We start from the raw sequence: 23,361 nt of genomic DNA, 5'->3' as shown, positions 1-23,361 counted from the left end.
CTCTATAATCGGACTGTATTCAACTTGATTGTCAAAAATCTTTGCATGTAAACACAGACAGTGAAGTCTAAAGACGGCATGACAGTAAGTCGGTCACTGGGCAGGACGCTGGGGTGCCTTTATGTCTGCATTGTTCAGGACTCTGTTGGAGTTTCCATTGGCTGCAGTGAACCTCTGTTCACTCATGCTTGAGCTTATTGTCCATGACACAAAACAAACACAAGTTTGGAGTGAATGAACACAACGTGAAAGTTTGCCTGGACTTGTCTTTGGGATGATATATTAAAAAAACAGACTTTGAAAGCTGCGGCCAAACATCAAGCAGAGACAATATCTACTGGGTGTAGACGTTCTAGAAAGGATGAACCCACTGACAGGAAAGAAAAGGATGGAGCAAGTGAGGGCTTGTTGACTCTGATTTAACCCCAGATGTTCTAACATTCAAAGACTGTGTTAAAGCGATAGCATAAGCTAAAAAGAGTAGCACCATCAATATTGCAGCCTGAATCTGTCTGCAGTTTAGTCCATGTTAATAGATAACAGTGAGTCATACAGTGTCAGATAAGCAAGTCTATTTGAGATCGTCGAACTACCAAAGTTGTCCTCTGAACAACAATCGAATGTGTGCGAAACGGTCAATGTGTTTCACCAAAATGTTCCTCTTTCACTTTAACCTGGGTGGTGTTAATCTTGGCTAGTGCTTATGTAAGCAATATTCTCACCAATCACGAGGCTGATGTGTTGTCCCACCCACACAGCTTAAGCAAAACTGCGTACCTCTGTGTCCAAGTCCGAAACACTTGGCGAGAAAGCTAACAACCAAGCGAAAGCTAACCTAGCAAGCAGAACTGAGCTATCAAGCTAGTTCATCTCCCTGCCTGTCGTTTATCTGTCCATCCATTAGTTTCTTTGTTTGTTTAGCTGTTCCAACACCAGCATTTCTTGGATGCACATCCAGCAGTAAAGCGCTGCATTAGAATTAGAATATTAGAATATTAGGCCACGCCCAGACAGTTCTCAGATAGGTCTGATTAGCAATTTTGAAGCTGTTTTATTATTTTTACTGTTAAAAGCAATATCAGTATCAGCAAAAGGGACACCAGAACAACAAGTAGAAGAAGCTTAACATATTGGTGATGTGGGTTTACAAACAACAGAAAAAAAATCTCATGGCAACATCTCAAACTTCAGTATTTGATGGGAAGACAGTGGTAATGGGTGATATACCCGCTGGAATTCTTCTGAAGGTATTGGTTTCTCTGATATGCCAGAAATAAGCCAGACAGAAACAGCGCAAAACAAGCTAACGGTATCTCTTTACCTGAATCCTGAGCCGCTTTTTTCAGTACTCCCTCATCTGCTGCTGTGTAGTAAGTTGCAGTTTGAGTTAATGTCAGTCCAGTTTGTTAATGGGAGGAAACTAAACCAAATGTAGTAACTACTCCTGTACTGAAAATCTAAGGTTTGACCACAACTCAGAAATGCTTGCCAGTACATGACTAGCAAACACAGCTTTGAACAGCTGTACAAACATAAAATCATCATATTTTTCACTGAAAAATCTGTTTCTATACTGATGATTCTTAATGTTACACCCTGACTTACTGATTTTTGGACATATTTACTTCGAAACAATGGGATCTAACTGCTCACCTTGTGGCCATGAAGGACAGGGATGCAGCCTCACTACCTGCTCTACCTGCAGGGGCGTGGCTAAAATAAGGCTCCGCCCACTGACAAAAACTCTATCAGCTCCACTTGTATATATATATATACACACAAGTGGAGCTGATAAAATGGACAATGAGTGTAGAAAGAAGGAGGTGGTCATAATGTTATGCCTGAGTGTTATATATTTATATATATTAAATATTTAAAAAATGGAATTTTTTGAAATAATAGGACTTGTATGCCAGTTAGACAGAGTTAGTACCGATATCAGCCGATACTTAAGGATTACATTTTGGTATCAGAGGGGAAAAAGATGTATTGCTGCATTCCTACCATTTTACACTGTGCTCTCTTGGACATGGTTTGTGGCAGCCGTATGATGATTTAGCCAGTTTAGCATGCTAAATATCTGCTAACACTTAAGCTTCCATTACTTGGTAGCTACATTAGCTCCAGTGCTAAAACTACAGAGGCAAACTTCAGACACCAAACCTGTCTTGGCTGATCAACTACATGCAGGACAAGAGGGAAAACGAGCAAATCTGAGGTTTAGCCAAACTAATGCTTTAGTAGGGCTCTTAACAGCAGAGCTCTCATAGCAATCTGTGTTAGCACAGCTGCTACTGCTCACACACTGAAATGCTAGCAGTGTGAGGACGGCCGCTTCCTCGAGATAAAACCAGCAGAGACCAGACACAAACACAGATGTTGAGAAAGGAGAGCTGTCCTCTGTTTTAGCTCCGTTGCTTTGCCTCTCGAGTTCACGTCCCACTGTAGCGGCCCCTGAACTGCAGGACCACCTCTCTCCGGAACTATCTGTAAATCCTCTGCACCAATAAATGCCGTATTTCAAACTCAAATGAAAGAGTCGCAGTGCTTCACTCCATTCCAGGCTTTTATTTGGCAGGAATAAGAAGGTCTTGGCACAACGGAAAACAACCACGCGCCCAAGAATGTGAAAATTACGCTGGTCAAAAAAGGAAAAAAACGTGAAGCAGCTTCAGCTGTTGGCCAGCAAATCGGGCCGCATCTTCCTACAGAAATTAGCCGCCCATCAAAACCAATCTACTTCAGATGCCCACTTAATAAGGTCATTAAGACGGGCACTGTGACTTTTACACACTTACGAGCTCATAATATGAGATGAGTAAGTTCAGCTAGTCTGTTTAGCTCACAGTTGACATAAAACAACAATAAAAAAGGGATAAATTAACTAAAATTACATGGAAGATAAGGCCGAACTGTCATTGTATGGTGGGTAATCACTACATATGTATAGCGAAGTGCCTTAGAGCTTTTAGGACATTAAAGGAAAAGTTTACCAACAAATAATTAATCCCAAGTGTCCCATATATGACCGACACAGGCTGGGTTCATTACTGGCATTTGTCTAAAGAATTTCAACATGCTGACTTTCCAATGGAAGCGAACTGAGCCAAGAATTTAGGCCTATTACACGTCCATTAACGCTAGCAAACCTCGGAAATCAGCACACATGGCTCCATTTCTGCCTCTGCTGGTCAGTCAGCGGTCACCATGGAAAATGTTCATCCTTTAACAGTATTTCTACATCTTTCTATCAGGAATGTCTCTCAATAGGGCTTCAATCAGAACAGATGAATCAGAACTGTGCTGGAGCTGAACGGAGGTCTTAACTGTTGCTCTCTGATGCGAATATTGAAATTTCCTTACAAAAACGTAATATTGGATATTCAGTTTAGAACCTGAGTTTGATACGCCAAAATTAGAGCGGCCAGAAGAAACAAGCCACGAGCAACTTAGCTATAACCAACTAAAACATGGGGCATTCTTTTGCAATTAAGCAAATAATTAATAAGATTATAATGTTGATATTGTAATATTTCAGCTTTATATTCTCAATTTTGATTAATACCAACAATATAGTAGTTTGTTAATAACATTTAAATTGTTAGAATTGTGGGAGGGTGAAACACAATATTATTGTCTAAATATTAGAAAATGTCTGAAAAGTTTGATCAATAAAAACAAAGATTAAATAGGCCCACAACAAAGTGTGAAAATCAAACAATTTGCAATTGATATTAATGGTTATGAAAAAGAGAAACAGTGATTAAATTAGATTAATTTCTAGATTTTAGGTTTTTCTTTGGCTGTCCTGCGCCGGTCAGCACAGACATGTTCAAACAGTTAGTTGAGCAACACTGTTGTTTTTTATATATATATATATATATATATATAATATATATATATACACACACACACACACATAATATTCATTATGAAATTTACACACAACGTAAAGGAAACTCAAAAAACAAAAAAACGACAAAAATGGAGATAAAGAGGTTTTCTTCCGACAGCATTTATATATATATATATATATATATATATATTATATATAAGATATATATGTAAATACAGAAAGTTCAACGCTGACACCACGTTTTGAATCAGTTTAATTTCACAAACGCAGCCAAAGTGCAAAGAATATCTAAAAAATAATGGAATTCATGGCCTTAGATGACCAAACGTTCTGTTGGATGTTTTATTTACTGTCATTTTTTCATTTTTCAGTTTCAGTTTTTGGCCTTTATCTCCTGAATTTTGGTTTCTGCTTTGGCTAAGAATTTTCATTTTGGTGCCTCACTAGTTAAAATGATTTTTTCCACCTGAGCTGGTTCCATGTGACCTTTTGGGAAACTCAGTGTGTCCAAAAGAGTTCTGGAAAGGGTCACTAATTCTGGGAATCATGAAAACAAACAGAAGCTTCTCCAGAGCGCTAGCGTACACTGCATAGAGCCAGCCATGTGCCATCGCTAACTGGAACCAAATGCTAGCAACAGCCTCCTGTCCTCCAGCCCTTCAACCAGCCGCAACAACCTGCAACTGCTGAGGAGAGCGGCCGCCGCTAATTTTCAGCTGTTCCGCATTAACTTTGTTCCTTCATGTTTAAAGTTTTGGTGACATTTATACTCTCTGAAGAATGCAAGCTAATACAGTCCTGTCTGGACTGCAGGCTTTAAAACGCTCCATTCTTCAGAGCTGTGGTCGTTTCTTCTGAGAGAGAAGTCCTTATTTCACAGGTCATGCCTGATTATTAGTGTGAATTTCGTCTACGGAGACTTTCCGGAAGCACTTCGGAATGCCGTCATGTCTGAGCGCTAACTCGTTTAGACATTAAATCCTTATTTTTTAAGAGGCTAGTCAAAACTGCAGGCCTTGTACTTAGGAATCTGAGTAGTAGGCCCCATTAAGACTGTAATACTCAGTAAATATTAGAATTCGTGAGCCACATTTGGCCTATAATCACAGATATGCATCTCTGGACAAGCAACAGAAAGAGATTTATGCAGCTGAGGAGTCTGACGTCAACATAATCGCCTGGGTATTTTTCAGTAATCCATTTTCAGTGCTTTCTGCTAAGCTTAATATTTGAACAGCATTAATATAAATGACAAAGCACTTGAGTGAACCAAACCACTTTGCTTTACAGTCTTTGACAGAAGTAGCAGAAGTATCCCTCTTTTTCTCATATAAGGCGACTCAAGGGAGGACGTGAACCGTTTACAAACAGCTCTTTAAAGAAATAATCCCAATCATGAAGCACCACAGTTGTTTAATTTGAGATTACAGCAGCTCTTAAAGTGAAGGAAATGAATCCAATGACTGACAGTAAAAATAAAGCCACATGAGTTTGGTTTATTTACAACCCCATTTCCAAAAAAGTTGAGACGCTGTGCAAAATGTAAATAAAAATATGATGTGCAAATCATGTGAACCATATTTTTAAAGGGAAATGCTACAAAGACAACACATCAAATGTTGAAACTGAAAAAGTGTATTGTTTTTTAAAAAATATTTGCTCATTTTGAATTTGACGCCAACGACTCGTCCCATAAAAGTTGGGACGGGGGCCTGTTTACCACTGTGTTTCATCACCTCTTATTTTAACAGCACACTGTAAGCGTTTGGGAACTGAAGAGTCAGGATTTCAGCTGCTCGTCAGTTCAGGGTCTCATTTGTCATAGTTTTCGCTTCATAATGCGCCAAATGTTATCAGTGGTGACAGGTCTGGACTGCAGGCAGGTCAGTTCAGCACCCAGACTCTTTTAATACAGAGCAATGCTGCTGTAATACATACAGAATGTGGTTTTACATTGTCTTGCTAAAATAAGCAAAGCCTTCCCTGAAAAAGACGTCGTCTGGATGGCAGCGTATGTTGCCAAAACATGTATATATCAATCAGCATTAACGGAGCCTTCACAGATGTGCACGTCACCAGCGCCATGGGTTTAAATGATTTGCACATCATTATATTTTGTTTTTATTTACATTTTGCACAGCGTCCCAACTGGGGTTGTATATCAGACAACAGCCAAAGTTAGTTATTCACTCTGCAAGTGCTGGAAATTGAAAGAGTACCAATAAACAGCCTGCAGTCCAGGTTCTTCAAGGCTGTGTCTCGTAACCTTTGACCCCGTCTGTGGCTACTATTCACTCAGGGTGGTTCCAAGCTGAGCTTTATGAAGCCCCTCATGGAGCCGAACTTGGCGACGACTCGAAAGGAAACCTTTCGTTCTGGACACCTTGTAACATTCCATGCCGCCGCCCGCAGAGCCGTAAAGGGTTAAGTGGCGCTGGCCTGCGGGACGGTGGGGCTCATTAAAACGCACGAAGAGGGACATCAGAGGCGGCTCAGAGGTCAGAGGTCATACATTTAACACGGACTGCAGGTCAGTTACGAAGTAAAAACCTCTCGTTTTAAAGCCCCCAGTAGTGGAGAACCAAACGTTACCCTTGGCAACCGAGTGTGCTGTCCATAGGCGTAGTTTCCACTGGGGGAAGGGGAGGTGGGGGGTCCAGTTTTTGCCTAAATAGTGCAGGTCTACACTTACTGCCCAGCGGTCACAATCCACATGATAGAATTATTATTAACAATAACACAGGCTGATCATAAAAATGTATCTGAAGTACAACTACACCATTATGTGGATCAGTGGGTTACGCCCATTTCCATGGTAACATTACACCCATTTCCAGAGTTATGACACACTCATTTCCATGGTTACGCTAAATCCATTTCCATGGTTACGCTACACCTATTTCCATTGTTACACTACACTCATTTCTGTGATTACGCTACACTGATTTCAGTAGTTCCGTTTCATCCATTTCCATGGTTACGCAACACCCATTTCCATGGTTACGCAACACCCATTTCCATGGTTACACCACACTCATGTCCATGGTTATGCCACACTCATGTCCATGGTTACGCTACACTCATGTCCATGGTTACGCTGCACTCATGTCCATGGTTACGCTACACTCATGTCCATGGTTACGCTGCACTCATGTCCATGGTTACGCTGCACTCATGTCCATGGTTACGCTGCACTCATGTCCATGGTTACGCTGCACTCATGTCCATGGTTACGCTGCACTCATGTCCATGGTTACGCTACACTCATGTCCATGGTTACGCTGCACTCATGTCCATGGTTACGCTACTCTCATTTCTGTGGTTACGCTACACCAATTTCCATGGTTACGCTACACTCATTTATGTATGTACTCTAAACCCATTTCCATGGTTACGCTATACCCACTCAGAGTAATGAGCTGTCAGAAGACACGCTCCACTTCTGGCTGAATGCTATTATGGTAAGAATGATAATATCAGATAAATACTGACAGAGGGTGACTTAACTACTGTCAGCTAATGTGGAAGTTAAGGCTGTTTGAACACTTCAAACAAAATACAAATACACAACACAAAAATGAAAAATTTTCTGACAAGCTTTTTCTGAGCTCAGATCTCAGTAAATCAGTTTGAGCTGACTTTGGAGATGCAGCTCGACTAAAGACGAGGCAGCAACAAACTAATTCTTGACGTTTGTCAAAAAGTTGCAGATGAGGTGACGGACGACTCGCCAGCTTGGCCACTTCTAGGGCAATGGCAAAGACAACAGTGAATCGTGGAGTGAGTTCATGGCACCTATGAAAGTTCATAGCAGAGAGCGAATAAAATGTGTTTTCGCCATCACGTTTGTGACATGATCAGTTATGTGCATGTTCAAGTTAATTTACTGACGTCCGAATAAAACACACAAATAAACTGCACTCAGTGTGTAAAGGACTTTGGAGTGGACGTTTAATCTGCTTACCCTCAGGTTTCCAAGTCTCTTTGTTTTGTCCACAACAAGGAGCTTCTTGATGAGGTCTCTGGAAGGAACAAATGCAGAAAGTCATGAAAAATTTAATCTCTCACTTGACATTTAAACAGAAACAGAAATCGACTATAAAAATGAGGGACTATATGGTGACTCCAGTTAATGAGAACCTTAACAGTCTCCACATCTACTTCCAGATCTTCATCTGTTATATAAAAGCAGTTTTACAGTCATCTGTGTTTCTAAGTGTCAAAAACTCCAAGACACAAACCTGTGGACAGATGGAAACCCAATTCCAAAAAAGTTGGGACAGTATATGAAATGTAAATAAAAACAGAAAGCGGTTTTAAATCCACTCTGACCTGTATTGAAACGAAAGCAGTACAAAGACAAGACATTTAATGTTTTATCTTCAACTTCATACGCTCATTCTGAAATTGATGCCTGCAACAGATTCTAAACAAATTTGGGACAGGTGTGATTTGAGACTAAAAACCATGATGAACATTCAGAAAACATTTCAAAGAGGTGACGTAATCATGCTTGAGTATATGAGGAGCATCCAGAAAAGGTGTAGCCCTTTATGAGCAAGAAGGAATTGAGGCTCAGTAAAAAAAAAACATCAACAAATAGTCCAATAGGCATTTGGATTTTAAGTATCTCTCCTTCTACAGTGCATAATATTTTAAAAAAATCCAGGAAATCTGGAAAAATCGGTGTGTAAAAAGCAAGGCCAAAAACCACAACTAAATGCCCATGAACTCTGACCCCTTTAGATGGCAGTGCATTAAAAACCAGCATGTTTCGGACATGAAGATCACTACACTGGCACAGAAATACTTTGATAAACTGAGGTCAATAAACACTGTTCGTCATTGCGTCCACAAATGCAGGTTAAGACTGTAGTATGCACAGCGAAAGTCGTATGTCAACAACGTCCAGAAACGCCGCCGAGTTCTCTGGGCTCAAGCTCATTTGAAATGGACTCGTGCACAGTGTAAATACGTGTTGTGGTCTAACCGGTCAACTTTTCAGATTATTTATAGAAATAATAGATGCCGTGTTCTCTGGGCCAAAGGACCATGCAGACTGTTACCAGAGTAAAGTTCAAAAGCCAGCGTCTGACGTGGTATAGCAGTGTATTAGTGGGTAACTTGCACATCTGTAAAAGCACCGTTAACACTAAGAGATATATACACATTTTGAAGCAACATATGCTGCCTTTTAGACGCCTACCTTTTGAGGGACGTCCATGTTTATTTCAACATGATGATGGCAAGAAACATTCAGCATTTGTTACAATAGCATGGCGGCATAATCAGAGGGTCTGTCTCCTATTGAAACCGTGTGGTGGATTATGAACGGTTGTGCGGCTGAAGACTTGTATAACTGAAGAACGGAAAAAAAATATCTGCTTACAAAACTGGACCGATTGGTGTCTTCAGTCCCCAATCTTTTACCAAGTGCTGTTAAAAGGAAATGTGATACAACACAGTGGAAACTTTTGGAACGTTTCAAATGCTAAAACATTAAATATCATGTTATAATATATTCAATTTAACAGAGGCAGGAATTCTGGTTTAACAGTTATCCTGTTATCTGCTGAATTAAAATTTGTTCCGATATCGTTGAGCATCCTAATCAGTCCAAAAGTGATTTACTAAACCTACTGAATTACTGAAATATTGCTTGATATTTTGAAGAGGTTATCTTTCCTAAGTTCACAGGAGAGTCAGCCAGTATGTACTCAGCTTCATCCTCACCTATTTAGGGTCACTATTAAGGCAATATTTTAAAATTTAAATATGACGTGGTAGATGAGACCATGAACTTTGGCCAGCTTTGGAAAATGCTTCTACATGTGCCAGTCAATAATCTGTCGTTTCACCACCTGTTGTTTGTCGTAGTGTAAATGCTGAACAGCCTTTCGAGCAGCTGAATACACGGCCGGCCTCCTGTGGTCCAAACCTGGGCTAATTAAGCTGCAGCCAGGGAGAGACTTTCACCAGCATGAATTTGCTCACGGTCAAGGGAATTTCAAATATACTGAACAAATAAGTTTGATCATTATTATTTAGTCACTTTAAAAATCTAATGCTAATAAAAATGACAATAAACCAAGCTTATAGTTGCTGCAGCTACATCTCAAAACTCTGATTATCACACACTGCAAAAATGATCTTTACAAGAGAAATCAGCCTAAATCCAGTCTAAATATATAATATTTCTCATTTTGAGATGCTTGTACAAATATTATATGATTCTAAAACATTTTTAGACAGTTTTTACTTGTTTTAAGTAATATTATTAAGTTAAATTCTCTCACTATGTTGGCAGATAAGTTTGCTGGCTCCTGGCATATTTCTTAATAATATTTCTGCCAATTCAGTGAGATGATTTTGCTTAACCAAATTATTCAAAATAAGTTAAAAATGTCAGGAAATAAGATAAATAATCTTATTATGAGCTTACAACATTGTTAAAATGAAGAATATTAGCTATATCAACTAGATTTAAGTTGCCACTCCACTTGCCAATAAACCATTTTTTGCAGTGCAGAAAATCTAATTTCTCTTATTTTTGTTTCTGAAGAAAGAATTTGCTGTGGTATCTAAACAATGTTATGGTGTATAAAACAGACCATTCTCTCCCCAGTCCACATATGGAAACTAAGCTGCGAAAACAGTTAAGTTCACCGTTTCTGTAATTTTGCTAAAAGCTTTGCATTTACACAGATTGGCCTGTTTTGGCCTGTAGCAGTTTAGCTCTGTCCATTCATGCTAAAGTTGTAAGTAGTGTTTCAGCCCAGTTTTCTTCACAGTCACGAAAACAGCCTGTTTGATTCAAAGGGATAAAGAAAGGTCAGAAAATGTAATTATTATTTTTATTTCTTCTGTACACAAAGCCACATATAAGCGGACCTCAGGAATACATGTAAAACGCAAGCAAAAAGTAGGATACTGGCCCTTTAACGGATGTTGATGTCGTTAATGTCTACTTACTTTACATAGAAATCCAGATGGCGAGGGAAGTTCAGCTTGGCAGCGAGAACCTTCTGGTAGATACCAAAGGGATTGTCATCAAAGAACGGTGGATACCTTAATCAAAAGAGCAAAAACACAAATTTACTCTCTCTTCTGCGGATTAGCTCACAGCATGTGTTTAGGTTAGGAAAACATACGATAAAGAAAACATTATTAGAACTGCCACAGTCCATCAACTTAAGCCCTGCTACAGTGAATAAGCGAATTAGTGTAGATTAAGAGTTTAGACCTGGTATTATCTGTCTCACGCAATCTGATCAAATGGACAACAAGGCTTATTTGATATGAGCTTCACTGCTCCACAGGAAATGTCATTGTCCTGCCTAACTATGCCCAGTCTGGGAGCAGCAGAGTGTGTGTTTGAGTGTGTGGGGGGGTGGTTAAGTGAACTGATGTTGGACGAGAGGGCCTGGCTCGCAATCGATGTTCCAGTTCATCCCAAAGGTGTTCAGTGGAGTTGAGGTCAGGCTGTGCAGGCCACTAGAGTTCCTCCACACCAAACTGGCCAAACCATGTCTTTATGGAGCTGCTTTGTACACAGGGGCTCAGTCATGCTGGAACAGGAAAGGCTCTTCCCCAAACTGCTGACACAAAGCTGGAAGCAGATAACTGTGTAAAATGTCTTTGTGCTGCAGCATCAACATCACCCTTCACTGGAACTGAGAGCCCAAACCCTGAAAAACAGCCCAGCCCATCATCCCTCCTCCACCAAACTGTACTGTTGGCTCTGCGTTCCAGTAGGTAACGTTTTCCTGACATCCACCAAACCCAGATTCATCATCAGACTGACAGATAGAGAAGCTGATTCATCACTCCAGAGAACACGTTTCCACTGCTCCAGAGTCCAGTGGCGGCGCTTTACACCACTCCAGCCGACGCCTGGTACTGCACATAGTTATCCTAGGATTGTGTGCAGCTGCTCAGCCCTGCAAACCCATTTCACGAAGCTCCCAACACACAGTTCTTGTGCTTATGTAGCTTCCAGAGGTGGTTTGGAACTCTGTAGTGAGTAGCAGAGGATAGGCGTTATTTACAGCAGTCTTGCTCTGTGAGTTTGCCTGTCTGCCGCTTTGTGGCTGAGCTATTGTTGCTTCGTGTTTCCATTTCACAATAATAGCACTTACAGTTGACCAGGGCAGATCTAGCAGAGAAAAAATCTCACAAGCCGCCTTGTGACAAAGGTGGCATCCTATGACAGTGCCGTGTTTAAAGTCACTGAGCTCTTCAGTACATTCTACTGCCAGTGTTCGACTATCGTCATGAGTTACATCTTCAATAAAGAATAGAGAACCCTGTCCAGAAGCAGCCATCCAAGCCCAAGCCATGACACTACCTCCACCATGCTTAACCTCTGAGCTATGATCATGAGCAGATCCTTTCTTTCTCCACTCTTCGGCCTTTCCCTCACGTTGGTAGAGGTTAATTTTGGTCTCATCAGTCCATAAAACTCTGTTCCAGAACTTTTGTGGCTCATCTCTGTATTTCGTTGCAAATTCCAATCTGGCCATCCAACTTCCAGCCCTGTGGAAGTTGTCTGTGATGTCACTGACTACTGTTTTTGGGTTTTTCTTCACATCCCTCACAATGTTTCTGTCATCAACTGCTGTTGTCTTCCTTGGCTGACCTGTTCTATGTCTAGTTGTTGCTACTTCACTATTTCTTTTGGGAAATTCCAAATTGTTGTATAGGCTATACGCAATACTTGTGCAATAGCCCTGATCAAATTTCCCTCTTTTCTCAGCTTGCCTTTTTCCCTTTTCTTCTTCTGGTCTTCGTGTTGATTTATTCTCTTTAACAACAAACAAAGTCTTTAAAGGTGAAACAAAGAGCTTAAACCAAGAGTTCATTCAGAGCTACTGATCTAACAGGACACACCTGGGCAACAAAGAAACAGCTGTCAGTCACATGTACCAGTATGTTTGCTCACTTGAAAACTGGATGGATCCAAGCAAAAGCTAAGTTTTTTAATGCAGTTAGATGTAAAGATCAGGAGATAAAATCTAAGAGTCTGATCTATCATCTCATTCATCTTCTGATCTCAAGCTCAAATGTCTTTAGGGTACAGCAAAAACAAAAGAACCGGCTTTGCCCTTCCAGCACTTTCAGAGGAGACTGTATGTTAATGAGAGCAAAAGGGGGATTGCAGTCAACTCTGACGACCTCTCCCAAAGTTCAGATGTGGTTTTGCGCATGTTTGCTAAATGTACAAATACGTCATGTGAGTGTGCACCTAAGCAACACCACAAACTGTGGATTTGGGACAGGGCCCCAAGTTCCCACAAGGTCTTAAATGAGTGTATTCAGCTTTGACCCAACTCAACCAGGCCACATATGGCGCCTGCACCCGCTCGCCTTGTCCCACTGCTGTGAGACGTGAGATCATGTGCAGTAATCCAGATGAGACAGGCCTAATAAAGCTGAGTGATCTGTCAGAGACGACAGCCAAGGCACCTGGATGGCCCATCACCGTTACCATGATACTGTCCCACACGTTTGGTTTTACCCTCATAAGACTTTTGGTCCTCGTTCTCCAGTATTTCCTAAGTTCTTAAATGTGTTCTTGAGAAAGATCCTAAGAAAAAGACGTCAGATTCATGTCGCGTTCTTAAAGCGCAGAACTGTTCTCACCTTTGTGCTCTTGAGTGTGTGTAGATCCTGTTCTTACCTCAGAACAAATCCCACATAAGAGAACATTGGAGAATGTCAGAACCTTTGCGAAAACCGTGTAAGTGGAATTTAAGAGTAAATTTCTTCTTAAGAACGGTTGGTGAATGAGGCCCACTGTACTGCCTTTTGTTCTAAGAACTTGAAAAGTTTGTAGTTATGCCAACTTGGTATTCATTTTAGGTTAGCTAGAAAAAGCAGTTTGAGGGGAACAACACCCATCATTCAGAATTTCCTGCATAATTCAGGGGTTGAGATGTAAAGTCATTCAGTGTGGTTTGATAGTGTGGTTTGAGACTGGTATGAAACTGTTGATTGTAGAGACTCAGATGTCTTTACAGTGGTGGTGATAGGAACCAGGGGTCGCCATGACTACAACACAGATATAGACATTTTATTTACTATCCAGAACCACCAGTGAACCTACACGAGTCTTCTGAGTTTATATGGAATGTTGATGATGGGAAATAGTCCACCCTGCATGTGCCTCTTCATCATAAATGTGTTTTTAAAAATATATATTTTAGGTCAAAACCTTCTCAAACTATCGTGATGTCTCAGTCATCAGGCAGTGAATTCATAACTGTTTCATGTAATAATGAGGGAGCTTTTAGAGGTGGATGTCTGGTTCCTATCACCACCACTGTGAACAGTTCTGACTCTAAGTTTCTCTAGAACAGAGCGTTTCACACCAAACCACTCTGAACGACTCTGTTTACATCTTAACCATTTAATTATGCAAACACTTAAATTTTAATACAGTTTGTGCTAAATTTCAAAAGGGTTCAGTGGAAACGATCTTTTCCAAACAACCCAGCAGAATCAAGTTTTACATCAATGGTTATTTTGTCAGTTCACATCCAAACTGAAGCAATTTGAACAGTCATTATACTTTCTATAAAGCATGTATAAACATATGCATACTGCTAAATCATGTCATCCTCCTTCAAAACAGAGGCCTGCTAAGATTAGTCAGTGAATTAGCATAAATAATTAGCATATCTAACACAGTAGACGTTGAAGAGTTTAACAAGTCTGTTAGAGCACTCACAGCCAGCAAGTGACCTGAGTGACCTGAGTGAGTGACAAATGGCCTTAATGACCTCAAATGGACTTGAGCACAGGATGTGTCAAGGAGGCTAGGGGAGGGGTCACCACTGGCTGGTGTCGGTTTTTCTCACTCCAGATAATGTGACGTCCTGGCTTGATTTGTGGGGGGTGGGGGGGGTACAGTGTATGTGTTTTTGTCTTTTCTCTATTGTTGTTTCAATGGGAGAGACGTGTTTTTGAGCGCTCGCCTCTCTGTAGTGCTTTTTTTCTTTCTTTCTAAGTGGAGAAAGTGTTAACTTGGAGTGTTCGAGTAGCCAACGTCATTAATGGTTTTCTGTGCTGATCGATCAGATTGAAAGGAAGACTCAGGACAAACAGGGACATCTCAGAATAAACGAAGCACTAATTAGGACCAATCACAGTCAGGGGGAGGTCTCAAAATGAACGATACAGCGATTAGGACCAATCACAGTCAGGGGGAGGTCTCAAGATGAACGATACAGTGATTAGGACCAATCACAGTCAGGGGGAGGTCTCAAAATGAACGATAAAGTGATTAGGACCAATCACAGTCAGGGGGAGGTCTCAAGATGAACGATACAGCGATTAGGACCAATCACAGTCAGGGGGAGGTCTCAAGATGAACGATACAGCGATTAGGACCAATCGTTGTCAGGGGGAAGTCTCAAGATGAACGATACAGCGATTAGGACCAATCACAGTCAGGGGGAGGTCTCAAGATGAACGATACAGCGATTAGGACCAATCACAGTCAGGGGGAGGTCTCAAGATGAACGATACAGTGATTAGGACCAATCACAGTCAGGGGGAGGTCTCAAATTGAACGATACAGCGATTAGGACCAATCACAGTCAGGGGGAGGTCTCAAGATGAACAATAAAGTGATTAGGACCAATCACAGTCAGGGGGAGGTCTCAAGATGAACAATACAGTGATTAGGACCAATCACAGTCAGGGGGAGGTCTCAAGATGAACGATACAGCGATTAGGACCAATCACAGTCAGGGGGAGGTCTCAAGATGAACGATACAGCGATTAGGACCAATCACAGTCAGGGGGAGGTCTCAAGATGAACGATACAGCGATTAGGACCAATCACAGTCAGGGGGAGGTCTCAAGATGAACGATACAGCGATTAGGACCAATCACAGTCAGGGGGAGGTCTCAAATTGAACGATACAGCGATTAGGACCAATCACAGTCAGGGGGAGGTCTCAAGATGAACAATACAGCGATTAGGACCAATCACAGTCAGGGGGAGGTCTCAAATTGAACGATACAGCGATTAGGACCAATCACAGTCAGGGGGAGGTCTCAAGATGAACGATACAGCGATTAGGACCAATCACAGTCAGGGGGAGGTCTCAAATTCAACGATACAGCGATTAGGACCAATCACAGTCAGGGGGAGGTCATAAAATGAATGATACAGCGATTAGGACCAATCACAGTCAGGGGGAGGTCTCAAGATGAACAATACAGTGATTAGGACCAATCACAGTCAGGGGGAGGTCACAAAATGAATGATACAGCGATTAGGACCAATCACAGTCAGGGGGAGGTCTCAAGATGAACGATACAGTGATTAGGACCAATCACAGTCAGGGGGAGGTCTCAAGATGAACGATACAGTGATTAGGACCAATCACAGTCAGGAGGCGGTCTCAGAACAAACAAGGAGTTTGGTTTACTAAGCTCTGCACTGTATGAACTGAAACTAGTGCACTGAGGGGGCTGTGACTTCAAAGCCACACGTGATTAACAGCTTCTTTTCTGCGCTGACCTAAACAAAATTAGGATTAGGACCAATCACAGTCAGGGGGAGGTCTCAAGATGAACAATACAGCAATTAGGACCAATCACAGTCAGGGGGAGGTTTCAGAAAGCCTTTTTTTGGCTTCAAAACATCAGGCCTGATTCTCCAACCATTCTTAAGACCCACTTACGCAGTTTTGACGAAGATTCTGACATTCACCAGTGTTCTCTTATCTGGGATTTGTTCTTAGGTAAGAACAGAATCTTCTACACACTCAAGAGCACAAAGGAGAGAACAGTTCTGCGCTTGAGAACTGTACATGAATCTGACGTAGACTTTTTCTTAGGACCTTTATCAAGAACACATTTAGGCCCAGTGTTTTCATGTGGAGTGTACTGCTGCCTTTAACCTCCAAATGCTGCGCAGGGTTAGATCTTTAGGAGGTGTGCGTCCATTATAACTCATAAAAGACTGCGGGAGCTGCTGTCCTTCCAACATCAACAAATAAATATCGCATTCTGACAGGAGAGGGGTTTCGAAACTCGAGCCCTGAATTCATCAGCTTAAGCGACAAACTGCTTTTCAAGGCTCTCGCTTTTCTGCAGTCTCGACAGGAACAGGGTAAGATATCACGGTGAATCGAGGGGATACAGGTGGGCCAGATGTTAGTCAGTTATGTAATGTGGCAGATCTGAAAAGCCATTATGGCTACTGCTGCGACTGGCTTGCAGGGTTTGAATATATCAATGACTCCTGGGATTAAAAACAAGCAAACAGGCGTTTTTAAGGGCCTCCAGACAGGTTCAGGGATCTCCTGAATGGACGGGGGTAAAGGACTCTCGCTCGAGGGGGCTGTGACTTCAAAGCCTGCTGTGATTTATAGCGCTGGAGACGCGGCGGGCTGTAATTTCTCCACTATGGAAAAGAGGTTAACTGCATTTCGCTAAGCGGAATCAGGTCAGGAATGGTGCCTGCCGTCTCGCAGCAGAAGGCAGTAAAGCAAGTCGTGATTCCTGAAGGAGGATCCATCATCCGGTGGCGTCGGTTTCAGGAGCCTACCGGCACAGCATGCTTCGGCTGAACGAGGGGGTCTGACAGTGATAAATGAAAACCCTGGATGGAGAGAAGTAGACGGTTCCCAGGCTGACCCGACGGCCATCTTATTTGCTCTTAGGAAACGGCAAACGATAGAAAGTCCAGCTTCCTTCCTTCTCCACGCTCTGGCCAAGAGAAAGAGAACGGGCCAACCATAACAGGACTCCACATCCCAAAGCTGACACCAAATTGGGAGCAGAGAGGCTGGGAGATCAGGCACCGCCTGTGAAAAGAACACACGGCAGGCTGTGGAGAGGAACAGGAGGTCGAAGGCCACGAGGACAGAGCAGGTTGGACGAGGACCCAGTTTACACCCGGAGCGAAAGTTAGCAAGGTTCCTCCAGCTCAGGAGGATCAGAACCTTACAGTGATGTTCTTCAATGGTCAAAAATGCATACAAAGGCAGTTCTGCTAATGTTTCACAAACACTGTGGAGGTGGGTCCATTGATCCCCCTGTGGGTCCAGCTGTGGATGTTATAAAACTGGCCTAGAAATATTACAAACACTTTCAGGGTGTTTCTGCTACTATTGGCTCTTTTGGCCATCCAATATTTAGAAAACGAATCTCAGAAAAAATGAATTTTAAGTATCAGAGTCTATATAAATAATGAGATAAACAAGACTTGAGGCCTTTCCCACAAAACCACACACCACTGCAGTAAAGTGGGGCTGGAGGTCAATGGCAAAATGAATAGATTCTTCAATTCCAGCCATTTGGGAATTGGGAATTAGGTCCAAAGCATAAAATGTAGCATCAGTGATGAAAAACTGACACTAGTAGCACCACCAGTGCCAAAACATCTGCCCACCTGAAGGAGCTGACAGTGGAAAATCAGGTACAACTTGACCAGCCAATTAGTCAGGTTAGTTTACCTAGTGTTAGCACTCAAGTCATTGTTGAGGTCAAATGTAATGAATATTGTATTATTTATTTTCCTATTAAGTCCTTCTCTGTTTTATTTGTGTGGAATCAAGATTTTTCTGTAAACTCCATCGATTTACGTCACTTGGAATCGGAGTCGACTCCAAGATGTCTGGAATCGAACAGCCTTAAAGACACTTTGACTGTTTTTCAGTATTATCGCCTTTTACAGGAGCACCAGCAGCTTATTTATACACTGATATATCTGAAATTTACATGAATATGAAGCTGTTTTAAGAAGTCTAATTCAAAACAGGCTTTAGTTATAAGCTGTAAGATAAGGACATGCAGAAAATGCTGAATATGTCCACTTTTATATTTAAGAGCTCTCTGGTTAACTTCCACTTCCACTGAAAGTAGCTTTGTTTGGTTTTGTAAAAACTTTATTTGAGATAATTTGGTCTCATGGTACAGTCCTAAGCAGACGTTTGAACAACACCAGTCAAATTATATGTTTTGTTGATTTTCTCAGTGCACTTCCTCTGTTTATCTGCTGACTTTAACATATTGGAAAAAAATAAAACATTAAATGTAAAACGTGCCGTAAGTTTTTTACAGGCCACATTTAATGTTTAATTTTTTTTCCAATATGTCCAATAATAAACAGAAACTGTGCACTGAAATGTGCAGAAGTGTGTTCTCTGTAGAGGATGTGTTCTTAATTTTACTTCCAAATTCTACAAAACATAATTTGGGTGTTGAAAATTTTGCATTTGGCTGTATAAATGTTTTTATACTATATATATATATATATATATATATAATAACAATAACAATGTTGTTGAATAAATATATATATTTAACAACATTGTTATTATTGATTTGATTAAGGTACACTGAACATAATAAAACTATTACTAAAACTACAAAGTGAAAGTTCATGAATGAACCAAGTTGTCTTGACAGCTGATATGGAATTCCAAGTGGTTGCTAAGGTGTTGCTATGCCGTTGCTATGGTATCCTACGTAGTTGCTAACGTGTTGCTAGGCCATTGCCATGGTATCCCAGGCGACTGCTAAGGTGTTACTAGGCCATTGCTATGGTGTTCCAGGTGGTTGCTAAGGTGTTACTAGGCTGTTCCTAGTTATCCTCGGTTGGTAGGCTTTTGCTATGGTGTCTGATGAGGTTGCTCAGATGTGTCGATATATGTGTGCTGTATGTATGTGAATCTGTATGTATTGTCTCTATGAGTGGCAGTGTGAGAGACATCCTTTGTGACCCATGAAAGTCGTACCAAAAATGTTGAATAAAAATAAGAAGAATAAGAAGAAAATGGAAAAAACGAGACAAATTAAATATGGAATTTTGTAATTTATTAACTTCTTTTCATGTAGTTCAAGGTGTGGGGCATGAATTAACTGGTGTTTTGATCAACAACATGCTTATTAAATTCGATTAGCTCAATACAATTAACAAAGTCTTTGCGTAAAAATGTGTTATGACACTAATAAACTGTTTTCTGTGCTTCATGATATAAATGTGAACCCAATATGTAAAATTCCACTGTCGGGACCTAAAAGTTGACCTGTGGTTGCAGAAACACCCTCCAATAAAAGGGGAATAGCGTAACACCTGAACTTCTACTAGCCTTTTCTAAACAAGAGACTCAGTCATAGTCTAATCAGCACAGACATCATCAAATTTGACTGCCTGGAGTTCCAGGATGTGGTTAAAACTGGACATAGTGTTCTAACTCAGTCTGCACCTCTAGGCAGCGTTCACTTCTATTTCTGATCTTACTGCATCATTATAAGAACATTCCTTGAAAAAAAAAGTTGGAGGCAGTAAAAATGATCCTATTGATGGTACCTGAATAAACAGTGAGGATGCTCAAGGTTTTTAAGACCTATGCTGACCCCTAGTGGATGCCCATGCTACTGCACCCACCCTCACAGGCGAATGGCACAGTTTTTTCACTAAAACTTCATGGAAACCCTTCAAAACGCCTGTTGTAATAATACGCTGACCTAGAAAACCGTCCCCCACATGCAGTCTGGAGTCAGTATTGTTCAGCTGCAGACGAGTGGGACCCAGTAAATAGCATTGCGCTGACTGGCGCTGTATCGAGTGACAGCCTCTGTTGCCTGGAAGTCTGATATCAATGAGGCAATACTGTTGTGGCGGTTACATCACCAGGCTCTTTGCTTTGGACGCTGAGTGTGGACAGTTAGCTTGGATTAATGATGCCCGTCACTGTGAACAATGCAATGTGGTGGAGTAATAATTTGGACAAAGATCGTTCACCAGCCCACAACTGACACCGACAAATTCTCGATATAAATTTATTATTTTACACATTCTATTGCATGAAAATATAGACACAATGTAATTTAGAGACCCCCCGCGCTCAAAAACATGGTTTCTAAATGTGATTTAACCCCTCAAATGTCCAGGGCCCACCAGCAGGCCCAAAGTTTTATTATACACTTCTATATCTTAAGAATAGCTCAGCCAGTTTGCATTGAAGTCCCTGAAGTTACTGAATAATAAGCCTTAGTATTTGATAAGCCTGGGATTTTAAAGGGTTAATCCTCTTGGATGACTTGTTGTGATCATATTCATTGGGTTTGTGAGAAATCTACCACCAAAGTTCCACGTTTTTCCACTGACAAATGGTAAACTATGCTAATGATAGGAAACGTAGCTTCAAAACATACGTACACAAACGTGGCCAACTTATTTGAGGTGTCTGGACTGTTCAGTTAGCTGTTAGCTAAAACTGATAAAAGATGGTGGTACTTAAAATTGCAACTGTTGTAATTAAATATGATGGTTAGAGCTGCCCCAGCCTTACATAATGAAAATATACTTACATATAGTTTTCAAAATATGTCACGTTTGTAATACACAGATCAGGCATAACATTCTGACCACCTCCTTGTTTCTACACTCATTGTCCATTTTATCAGCTCCACTTACTATATAGGAGCACTTTGTAGTTCTACAGTTACAGACTGTAGTCCATCTGTTTCTCTGATACTTTGTTAGCCCCCTTTTACCCTGTTCTTCAGTGGTCAGGACCCCCATGGACCCTCACAGAGCAGGTACTATTTGGGTGGTGGATCTTTCTCAGCACTGCAGTAACACTGACATGGTGGTGGTGTGTTAGTGTGTGTTGTGCTGGTCTGAGTGGATCAGACACAGCAGTGCTGCTGGAGTTTTTAAACACCTCAGTGTCACTGCTGGACTGAGAAAAGTCCACCAACCAAAAATATCCAGGCAACAGCGTCCTGTGGGCAGCGTCCTGTGACCACTGATGAAGGACTAGAGGATGACCAACACAAACTGTGCAGCAGCAGATGAGCTATCACTCAGGCCATTTGAACGTTTTTACTTCTTACTTTGCCACAAACAGAAAATGGACACTTTTGAGATCACATTTGACTGACAGCCGATTTGGTCAAACTCTGAAGATGAGACGACACTAAATTCCCAAACTGTCATCACCACTGAGCAGCTTTTCAGTCGGCAGCTGAGACAGAAGAACAGGTGAACAACCTGGAATCAGCCAGAAATGAACCCAACACCATTCGCCAAACTAAATGGGCTGTAAGATGCTTTACAGACTGGCTGGAACAAAACAACATTAATACTGATCTGGCAAAAACTGACAAAACTGAGCTGAACTTGGTATTGCGGCAGTTTTATGGCTCAGTCTGATTTGGTCAGACTCTGAAGATCAGACTACACGTTTGGCGAATGGTGTTGGGTTCATTTCTGGCTAATTCCAGGTTGTTTAGCTGTTCTTCTGTCACAGCTGGCGACTGAAAAGCTGCTCAGTGGTGATGACAGTTTGGGAATTTAGTGCAAGGAGCTGGAGAACGAACTGCCGGCTGTGCAGCGAGTGGGCGGAGCTCGTTACTCTGACGTAGCAACAAGTTGCTCGTTAAGGAACTATAATTTGGTGAAGGAACTGCGAACATTAAAACATATTAAACGCCGCGTTCACGGCCCAGTTTATTAATTTATTACTTTATTTATTTAACTGTTGTATAAAAGCAATAGAACACTCGAGGAGTGTGTTATCGCCAATAACATCACGGCTGTGATGATCTACGGCGACCAAATCACAGCCGTGATGTTATTTCGCGAAAATACACTCCCTCTGTGTTCTGTTGCTTAAATAACATTCTGAGAGCAGATTAAATGCACTACCCATACTAGCTGCATCGTCTACAGTGAGAAAGTGCTATAAAAAAAGAATGAAGCTGTAAAACAATAACCTCTGCTAATAAAATGCAAGCCTCAGGCACAAAAGCTCCGAATGGCTTAACTACAAGTACAAATGGAGCGTATTGATCAGCGTTTTCACTTTTAGGGATGTTTAGTGAGACTAAAGAAAAGTGTGGAGTTGAGATCAAAGCACTATCAGATGTGCTAATGGATTTTATCCACATTACAGCCACGTTTGTACCGCACTAAATTAGCTCTTGGTCTCGGAAGTGTAGGGTAAATACAAGACTTGCACTCACCCAGACAGCATCTCAAAGATGAGCACGCCCAAGGCCCACCAGTCCACTGCCAGACCATGACCTTTGCCCTGGATGACCTCGGGGGCCAGGTACTCTGGAGTTCCGCACAACGTACATGTCCTGCACAAAAACACACTCAAAATCACTTTAAAAGGAAAAACAAGATAAAAATGTAATAACAAACGATTTGAAAGCCTATCTGAGAAGTATCTGGGTGTGGCCTAATATTCTAATGAGCATGCTTGACTGACATGCTTCATTCTAACACTTCCATCCTGCTACAGCACTGAAGCAGAACTAAACACAATAGCACACTGAGTGTGTTTACATACACTTAATAATCCGATAACTGCAGAAAATCAGATTTTCAAGCATGTGATCGGTTTCAGCGTCGCTCCAAAAACGTTTTGCTGCATCTCGTGTCCATCTGTTTCTCTGATACTTTGTTAGCCCCCTTTTACCCTGTTCTTCAGTGGTCAGGACCCCCATGGACCCTCACAGAGCAGGTA

General features: G+C 41.4%; 1 protein-coding gene across 1 annotated transcript in view; it reads right to left on the bottom strand.

Moving 5' to 3' along the window:
* LOC118811474 (cAMP-dependent protein kinase catalytic subunit PRKX-like) overlaps nt 1-23,361 on the bottom strand; it is a 44,527-nt gene that overhangs the window by 5,777 nt on the left and 15,389 nt on the right. The window contains exons 4-6 of the mRNA XM_036575706.1: nt 22,853-22,972; nt 10,829-10,924; nt 7,821-7,878 (exon numbers count right to left, since the gene is read on the bottom strand). Coding sequence (XP_036431599.1) covers nt 7,821-7,878; nt 10,829-10,924; nt 22,853-22,972 — 274 coding nt within the window. The remainder of the gene's footprint in view (nt 1-7,820; nt 7,879-10,828; nt 10,925-22,852; nt 22,973-23,361) is intronic.

This window comes from Colossoma macropomum, unplaced genomic scaffold (genome assembly GCF_904425465.1).
Source record: "Colossoma macropomum unplaced genomic scaffold, Colossoma_macropomum, whole genome shotgun sequence".
Taxonomy (NCBI): Eukaryota; Metazoa; Chordata; class Actinopteri; order Characiformes; family Serrasalmidae; genus Colossoma; species Colossoma macropomum.
The sequence above is the reverse complement of the archived record's forward strand: the minus strand, read 5'-3'. Positions and strand labels throughout refer to the sequence as shown.